General features: G+C 27.0%; 1 protein-coding gene across 3 annotated transcripts in view; it reads left to right on the forward strand.

Moving 5' to 3' along the window:
* Idua (alpha-L-iduronidase) overlaps nt 1-9,116 on the forward strand; it is a 32,104-nt gene extending 22,988 nt beyond the window's left edge. The window contains exons 11-17 of one of the 3 annotated variants that reach the window (XM_087155475.1): nt 289-383; nt 923-1,044; nt 3,801-3,923; nt 4,010-4,080; nt 4,157-4,269; nt 8,726-8,828; nt 9,006-9,116. In XM_087155475.1, the coding sequence (XP_087011601.1) occupies nt 289-383; nt 923-1,044; nt 3,801-3,923; nt 4,010-4,080; nt 4,157-4,269; nt 8,726-8,828; nt 9,006 (628 nt within the window). In that variant the 3' untranslated portion in view covers nt 9,007-9,116. Of the gene's footprint in view, nt 1-288; nt 384-922; nt 1,045-3,800; nt 3,924-4,009; nt 4,081-4,156; nt 4,270-8,725 lie in introns of all 3 variants that reach the window. The other 2 variants (XM_071187339.2, XM_087155477.1) reach the window with 2 other exon arrangements.
* The last annotated feature ends 1,091 nt before the right edge of the window (nt 9,117-10,207 follow it).

The raw sequence follows: 10,207 nt of genomic DNA on the forward strand, positions 1-10,207 counted from the left end.
TATTGTATGAACTATGTGCACATTTATATTGTTGTATGAACTTTTCTAATTATTAAAATTTTGTAGTTAAGTAACTACTTTTTCAACAAACAACCTCGAAATTTTAATAAATTTATCTTATTCCAGCATTTACTGATTTTACTCATGATATTAGCTTGCTGTATTATTTTTGTAAAGAAATAGTTATGATATTAAATATTTGATATAAATATTTTTACTGTAACAATACTAAATTTTCTTTACTTCTAGATAATTATTTAAATTTGTTTTGTATTTATTTCTTTGCAGAGTTGTGAATGTTCTCATGTACAATTCTGTTGGAAATCAAACTAAGGAATCAATGACAGATGTTCATCTACATTTCAATTTCTTTTGCTTACAAAGTAAGATTTTGTTTTGTTTAGTTTTGTGCATTGCATTTTCAATATCTTAACTCTCTATTTCTACCATCTGTAAATTAATTTTCGAAAAAAATACAGTATTTTTTACATATGAAACATGAAATTTATTACCTAATGAATAAAAAACTAATAATCATTTATTTTAATCCTACCACTGCAGCATTTACATAAGCATTTTGTGAATGATTTGTATTCAAAGGCAAAATTACGATGTTTCTTAATATGAAAAATTGACTGATTATGGTGAAGTTTTGTGCAAAATGTATTCAAAGTTGAACTCAGATTAGTAACTTAGATTAAGTATCAAAATTAAATTTCAGAAAAATTTATAGTTCCTTTTATTCTCATTAAATTTTTTTAAATGAAGTTATGTTGAAGTCAAACAAGAAAATTTAAAATAAAACAACAAGCTTATTTGGAGTCAAAACCTTGCTTCTTTGTTATCAAAAGTTAGCCAAATATATGTATGACTGATTTCCTAATATTATTGCTACTTTTTAAAAAAAACTTCTCTATTTCAGATTCTACTTTTGCAATATTTGAAATGGACAACATTAATACAAACCCTCATCTTAAATGGAAAAAACTTGGAAAGCCGATCTATCCATCATTAAAGCAATTTTCTCTCATTAAAGATTCTGAGGTAACTAATAGCATTAAAAGAGTCAATGTTTTCTTGCTAAGCATTTTTTTATCCTGAATACTGGAAGATCAACCTTTAAAGCAATACATACAAATATTGAATAACTACAGTAATTGTCTCTAATAAATTAAATTAAATCTGGAAGAGCAGAATTATTACAATATCAAATCATGTTGAAACCACCCTTTATGAAAATCATTATCACCATTTTATAAAATCAAGCTTTTGGGGAGTTTATCTTTTAGAAATGAAAATAATACATGCTTTTTCTTCTTCTTAAGATTTAAAGAAGAGCATCATATATATAATTAATTCCAATATGCCACTCAGGAACATAAAGAATAAATCTATGGAATTGAATTACTCTTTTTGAGGAAATTGAAAGGTCACATTAAAAGAAAAAAGATTGAAACAGGGAAATGGAATGTAAAAGAATCCAAATGAAAACTGCTTTTGATTAACGAAAGTATTTGAATGCACATCACCATTTAATGTAAACGATCATCATTCAGTCATTAACTCTCTCAATTAAGAAAAAAAAGAAGCAGCTACAACAGAGTTGAAAAGTAATTCAAATGTAATTAAACTAAATAAAATATTGAATGTTATGCATATTTAATTAGATAAACCATAAAGATACTAACTTAATGATATCAAGTCTGTTAGTTATTTTAACAAAGAAAAAAGTGGGGCCATAATATCAGAAAAATTTACATCATGCTGTACTATTATAATTCAGCTAAGAATAAAAGTTAAAGGTACAATTTTACATTTATTTTTAAATAGATTTGTTGACTAGCAACATGACTTAACAGCAAGATTTGAGTGTCAAAATGTATTCATATTTATTTTGACTCTGGAAATAATGCTGAAAGTTACAAAATTGTTTAAAAGCTTTCAAACAAGAGTGATTTTCAAATTGTCATAATCAAACTACAGTACGTTATTATCTTAAAACACTTTTGTTACTTAAAATCGTAGCTTACATTTGAACAAAATGCTAAATTTAAATTAAAACATTTAAAATAGAAATATAGTAATTAATGTAGATTTTTTTTCTTTTTGTAAATTTTAACTTTAAAACCTTTTTTCTTAAATGTAGATATGTCAGTTTATAAAATAAAATTTTTCTATAAATATAGATATCTTTAGAATGATTGTGATTTTTATAAGCATGTGAGCTCTGTATTTTTTAAAAAAAATACCTATTGGACACGGCTTTAGCTGTGAATTGTTATAAAACAGAAAATCAAAACTAAATCTTAACTTGTATAACCCGACTCTCTGCATATATGCATCCAGGCGTTTCGCCTTTTTTTTTCAGTATATTTTAAATAAGGCTTCCAAAGTAATCATAATGTAAGAAACGAAATTGCTTTAAATATAGCTGTCACGCAGAAAACATCACAGTTATCAAGGCAAACATTTATGTGACATGATAAAATAGTTATCAAAATATTGTAGCATAAAAGTATATGAAATCAAGTATTGACTAAAGCTGGACATAACACTGAATGTTTGGCTAGAATTCAATTTTCGGTAACTGTCAAAAATTTGTGTAATAAAGGATAATATATCTTATATAATTGAATTAAAAAATACATAACTTCAACTTTTTCACTGCTGTGTATACTAAAAAAGTCATGTTTTGGCCTACATGCTTTTCTGTTGTTAAACCAATTCCTTTTCATTGTGGTGGAAAATAGTATAAGGTAAAAACATGCCTATAAATGCATCCATTTACAAAGTGCCAGAGGGTTATTTATCACTATGAGTTGAGTTAAAAAGTTTTCAGACAAAACAAAACTTTTCACAAAATAACTGCTTTGGCTTCTCAAGTTCAAAGCTTTCGAAGAAATAAGAGGCAAATTTCTTTGTTACAAAATAATACAAATCTTATTGTTACTAAATCTTATTGTTACTTAGGGTTTACTCACACGATTTTCTCTTTAAATCTGCTACTTCTTTTATTTTTTAATAATTTCTAAAATCTCTTCTTATAATTTTTATTTTCTTTTTAAATAATTGCTAAAGAGATTGAAGTTTTCAATTTAAAACCTTGTAAAATTGTGTACAAAATTTCATTGACATTTTAAAATTTGATCGGGTGAAAATTATATCATTTGATGTAAAGTAGAAAGAAATGACTCTTATATATTTCGTTTGTTTTAAAGCAGTGATCCCAAACCTTTGTATTGCTGTAGACTGGTCAAAGTTTCATAGGTTTACCATGGCCCACTGAGAGGAGGGGGCATTGATTATTTTTAATTTAGATTATTTTGATCGAATCATTTTAATTTAATTGCATTTAAGCATTCCTTTAAAATAAAATACATTTGCCTCGAAAAATGAATATAAAGTGATTTAACATTTCAACTCACTAGAATGCTAAATCAATAAGAAACTTGAGCTTGTTTCTTTGTAACAAGACGACTCCATTTGGGAGTAATAGGCGACAGGAACACCCAAAGTATGTTGCTTATGTCCAGTTTATTCTGTTGTTTTAGTTGCTACCACTGTAGAAAACCTCGCTTCACAGAGATAGGATTTTGGAAATTTCATTGGGAATTTACCTGCTGTGGTATCAATCGCCGAGTTAACCCCTTGTCCTTGGAAAATTGCCCACTTCTGAGAGAAATGCACAACAGTAAATGAAATTAAAAGTAGTTTATTGTTCTTTGAGTGGCCCGGGGTTTGGGAACCACTGCTTTAAAGTACGACAATTTTATCTTAAAAGAATATTTTTCATAATGTAGGCACCACGTATGAAAGGACCATATTTTATTAAGTGTGGCACCCCTCTTCAACTTGGTTTGAAAATGCATAATCCAAGTGTAATTTTAATCAACATCTGTAGAGCGCAGAAAGCTATATCAAGGGTAAGGTATTTTATGATATCCTTTTAAATTTACCTCTTTTTACTTAACACTATATTTTAAGATGATATATTATTGTATTTTATTAGATTCAAAATGTTCGATTTCTCCAGACATGGAATTTTACTTTGCAATTGTCTTGGACAGATGATTATAATAGGTATGAAATGATTAGATTTTTTTTTAAATTTTATTTATCCAGTTTTGCTTTTTTAATATATTTTGTGCAATTTCAGATGTATTTTAACATATATAGTTGAGCACAGCTTTCTACAACATGGTCCTTATCATCAGCTAAATAAGAAAAATATTATAATGCCATATTATTGGCATTCTTGTTTAAAAAATAGTAAGTATTTTTATAAAATCAGTTGATAAAAATTTGTAAATATTAAAATGCTTTATTTAAATAAAATACAGATAATGTATAATCTAATACCCAATAACTTTAACCTTAATATCCAAAATGTAAGTAAATAATGTCAAAACAATGTATAGAACAAAAATAAATGAGCTCAAATGACAGGCAGTTATTTTAGTTTAATAAATAAGTATAATCATTGGTGCCAAGACCGAGAATGAAGAAAACTGTAACAAAATCAAGTTGCAACAAGAAGTTAGAGGAAAGAAATTGACCAATGGGCAGTTCAATTAAGATGTTTTAAACTAATTAATGTATAAATAGCATTGTATTTATAATAAGAATTTGAAGATCTGAAATATGTGGTCTTAGTTTTGACTTTGAGTAAAAGAAAATGTGAAAACTGCATAAATTTCAAATGCAAATGTTATTTTTGTATCGATATTTCAATAAATTTGTAAAAATACACAAACTATAATATTCAAAAATTTAGAAGTATCAATTTATAGTTTCAAAAGAGTTAATGAAAACTTTCTTTGAAATATTTTCGTTGAATTTCTCTAATAGATAAAGAATTTTTTTAGCTTAAATATAAATGTTAATTTTTTCTTTTCAAAATAAAAATTTTATTTTTGGATTTTTATGTTAATGCAAAATATGTTGAGTGGCAGCCTCAGATTTCTCATATATGAATTCAACATATAAATTAAGCACAAATTTGGAAAATGTAAGATCTATGAAGCATTATGTACCGGGTCTATCTAGAGACCTGTATAAAGGCATGCAAATGCAAGATTAGTTGCTCTACAATTTATTAAATGAGGCTGATTTTTTTATGAAATCAGTTTTTATTATGTGGTTTGAGTAATTTTGTTACCTGACTATTTCATTTTCCAGCAGTTTTACTTATTTTTTAATGTATATATTTTTTAAGCTTTTGGGAAAATGTTTTTCGAATATCACACTTGCTTTCAAAAATATTTCTCTTCGTGCAAAAATTCTGATGCAGACTATCATTAGATAAAATGAAATATTATTATAATTTAAATTTCACTTTTTAAAAACATAGGTTAATTTATGCCTGTGTCTTATAAATAAAAGTAGAAAAAAAATTCTATGCAAAATTTATGTTGCACTTGTTTGTGTAAAATCATCGACTAGTTTATTGGTTTGTGTTTCTGATTACTTAATTAGTCACTGGTTGATAATACATTTGCACATTATAACATACTTATATAATGTTAAAAGAAAATATGCATAATGTATTAATTTTGTATGTTTTTTTGAGTTTTAAAAATTTTGGTTTTTACGTGATTCAGTTATTTACTTAAATAACCATTTTCAGCTGGGGGAAAAACAAGATAATGCAAAAGTAAAAAAAAAAAAAAAAAAAAAAAAAAAAAAAAACTTTAATGGTCTAACAATACCACTCATAGAAAAAGATGGTAATCAACTTTTGAAATATAAAAATATCTTCTCCTTTCATAATTTTAAATCTTTCTCTGATGAGTAACTAGTACATGACCATAATGCCAGTTGAAGTAACCCCAAAAAAATCAACAAATTGCACTTTTCCTCTGAGAGCTTAATTTGACTCTCCGCTAAAAATGTTTTTGCACCTCTAATCTAGGGGTTCACAACCTTTTAGAGTGAAGGGCAACATGCACAGCAGACAGACTGATGAAGGGCTGCATGCCAAAGTATTTAGACAGACATGTTGACAACAATTGTCGGTAGTAATTGTTATATATACATCATTGTTCTAGGCACTAAATTCTTTTTATCAATTAACCTTGTAATATGTTTTCATAAAATTAAATATTTTTAAATGTTTAAAATTATAAACTTCAAAACTGATTACTTAGATTAAAAAAAAACAGAATCAGAAAATCAAAATTAATTTATCACACTTAAAGGGAAAATCCATGTTTTTTTTTATCACATTACATAATACAAAATTCCATTTAAACTTAAATTTTAACGTTAAAAAATGTGTTCATAGAATTAAATTTTTAAAAAAATAAATATTCTTGATATTAAAATAAATGCAAGTTAAAATAATTTGATTTAAAGAAAGTTTATAGTTTTAAAAATGATTATAATTAAGACAAAACCATTACAATGCAAAATAAGATTCAGCATTTAGCAGGAAGTATACTTCACATTTATAACATTTATTTTAAATAAATTGTAAGAGGAGAGGAAAGAAAAGAAAATATTAATTTTGAACGAACTATTTTCCTTGATAATAAAAAACTCTTAAGATACTTGTTTGCAACTCTTTATGACCAATACTTCTTTAGCATGACGCTATTTACAATTAATATGCATATATATTAACAATTAATTAAAATTGACTTTAAGATACTTATCTTGATTACATTTTGTTTTCTTTTTGTAGTTAATATTTAATGATACATAAATCATTTCCCAGCATATAATCATAAATTATGTAAAATGATCCATGTAAATAGAAAAAAAAAGAAAATTTTCAAATATTTGTAATAATTTAATCTACTTTATCATGTGATAGCATTTTCGGGCCATTAAATGAAAATGTAATGATTTTGTTTAAAGACTGCTCCTTGATTTTGAACATGCCAAATTTATTCTGGGATGTAATATTTCGACAGAAGCTGTTGTTGTGGGCAATATTTAACTTATTGTAAATAACTTAATCAGTTTGGGAATTTATCCTAGATGGTGCTCTTCCTTCCCTGATTATTAAATCGCGTGACTAAGAAGAACGGTGTGTTATTTTTAAATCGCTTGAATACGAATTGCTGTGTGTGATTTTTAAATTGCGTGACTAAAAAATTCGATGCGTGATTTTTAAATCGCGTGAATACGAGTCGAGATGTGTGATTTTTTTAATTGTGAGATGAAGACTAATAACGTATTTTTAAATCACGTGAATATGAATCACGATATGTGATTTTTGAATCGTGTGAATATAAATCGCGGTGTACGATTTTTGAATTGCAAGAGTAACAACGTATGATTTCTTAAACGCCAGAATTCGAATCGTGATATGTGATTTTAAATCTCGTTAATGTTAATGCGAAATGCGATGCATGATTTTTAGATCGCTTGAACAAGAATTAAGATGTGTGACTTAAATTGGGGAAAGAATCAAAACGTATGATTTTTAAAGTGGGTAAATACGAATAATACGTTGGGTATGTGCTGTTAAGCTTGCCCGTGTTCATCGGATTAAAGAAATATGCACGTGTATTTAATTATTTTTCTGCTTTTAATATAAATTTACACATCTCGGTTTTTTTATTCTCTCTGGGAAGGTTTCGGTTTTGCTAAGATACGCAATTAATTTTTAAGTTACATAAAAAATTTAAATCAGAATCGAATTTCTCGAGTTGTAATATTGTTAAAATATCCAGATATTCTAAATCACAAGTAAAAATGCAGCAATATCGTACAAAAAAAATGTTCGAAAAAACTTATATTTTTATGCTAAAATCGGCATAATAGAGTACGTAAAAAGTGATTATTTTAATGCTCGATTGGAAACTCGCGTGACTTGAAACTATAGTACAAAAAATATCAGGATTTTTTCAATCACGGGGAAAAGCGTAGTAATAACTACCGAAAAAACTATCAAAATTCCTTTATATTTACGATGAAATTGGCAGAAATAAAGCACGTCAAAAGCTGATATACTTAAATGCGAGATTCGAAATTAAAGTGTCGCAATAGTGAATAAAAAATATCGAGAATTTCAAAGCTTTGTAGATGTGCGTAGCAATAATAACAATCGAAAAATAATTTGATATGCGATAAAATCGGCACAAATAAACCACGTCAATAAGTGCTTATTTAAATGAGCGATTCCGTAATAATATCGTGCTAAAAATATCGAAATTTTAAAAACCACACGGAAACGAGTTGCAATAGCTGCCAAAAAATATTATCAAAAAATCAAGATTTGCGATGAAGTTTGCGCAAATAAAGCGCTTCATGACGTTAAAACATTAAAAAAGAATCGCGTTTCTGAAACTAAGGGAAAATTTGTAGCAATAACTACCGAAAAGGCATTGGATTTACGATGAAATCGGCACACACGAAGAGCTTCACAAGTGAAAACTAAAACTCGAGATTCGTGTATCGTAATAATATCGTATTAGAAATATTGAGATTTTCAAAACTATGCTTAAATCCGTAGCGTTAACCATCGAATAAAAGCGATCGAAAAACCACATTGATTGAGATAGGGTGGGACAAAAACTTAAAAGCGCAATTTCAAATTTCCCAACTTTTTTTATTTTTCAAAAAAATGTCATTATTTTTATTTTTATTTTGTTTAGATTGCCTCGGGCCGCATGTGGCTCGCTGGGTGCAGATGATGCACCCCTTCTCTAATCTGTAAAATAAAAAATTTTAATAAATGTATGTTTTAATTTTAATTGTTTTTATGTAATAATTTCAGATAAAAGTTGCTTCATCAAAGGGTTTTATAGAGTTAAAGCAATAGATTATTGGAATAACAATGGTCCTTATTCAACGCCGATATATGTTAGAGGAATTTTGTAGTACAGTGGAACCTGTCTAAATTGACCACCCTCGGGACCAAGTCAAATGGTCACTATATAGAGGTGGTCACTTTATGAAGAGTCTTTAAAAAGGACTCTTTAAATAAAACTTGCAGAAAATGGTCACCTTACTCAGATTTTCACTTTACCCAGGTGGTCACTTTTATAGGTTCCACTGTATATAGGTAATAAATATAGTTTGAATGATAATTGCTTTGATTTTCTTGTATATTCTGTAATTTATTTTAACCATTCTTTAATCATCACAATAAATATTTTTAAAAATAACTCTTTGATTTGTGTTCTTTTTTAAACTCAAATAATTGTTACTTGCGTATTTTATTATTATAAATTTGAATGAGCTGTTATGAATATGATTTAAGATAAAAATCAATATTTTTTCACGCATTAAGTTACCGAAAATAAAGTAAATTACACCGAGCAAATAAATTTTTTTTACCCTACTTTTGTTTTTTAAGATCCTCATTAAAGTGTGATGGTCAGATTTAAGAAATATTTTGAGCTATAATAATTCGTGAAAGCTCTTAAAAACTTAATTTTATGCAAACACACATTAATGTACATAAACAAAATATGTAATTCATAGGAATAAGATGAACTCATATTTATAAACTTCTTTTTTAGCACAATGCAAAAATAATATATAAAACTAATTGCTGCTGAAAATATTATGACTATATCCAGCACATTATTCAATCACAAAAGAGTGTACAAAATGTCCAGATGAGATGCAAAACTAAATTGACCATATACATGGTGCAATTTGTGATTCCAATGGCATTGAAATGATGTAACCAGGAATGCGTGTGTGAGAAGGTCAGTGGAGAAATATAAGAAGCCTAGATGGCCTAAAAAGTTCCATTGAATAATAGTTAAAAAAAGACTTTTTCTTACAAAAGTTGTTTTTGAGTTGCTGAACTCATAAATATGCCTGATGTAAAAGTTAAATAATTCTGTGAGTATTGTAAGTTTATAGTCTGTTTTAATTTGACTAGTATACCTAAAAAGATCTGTGATTACTGAAGTTATTTAAAGGACTCAAAATTGTGTGTTATTTTTGTTTATTTTGCAGGCTTTCTCTTACATTATTGTTATAGAGATGATCTTATACATTGCTTCCATGTGGATCACTGATCAGATATTATTTAGAAAATTTAAAAAAAAAAATATTTTTTTGATACATTGGTTTTATTTTTTGAAGTTTTGAAAAAATAAAAAAAATTTAAATTTTAAAAATGTTTAGCATTTTCAGTGCTTTACATTCTAAATTAAGTTAAGAAGCCTCATCATAGAAATGTCCATATGTTGGGGCACATTTTTATACGATACACCATTCAGTATTTGCTTTATAATACATT

This window comes from Parasteatoda tepidariorum, chromosome 11 (genome assembly GCF_982258835.1).
Source record: "Parasteatoda tepidariorum strain Cologne lab strain chromosome 11, Ptep-v5.0, whole genome shotgun sequence".
Taxonomy (NCBI): Eukaryota; Metazoa; Arthropoda; class Arachnida; order Araneae; family Theridiidae; genus Parasteatoda; species Parasteatoda tepidariorum.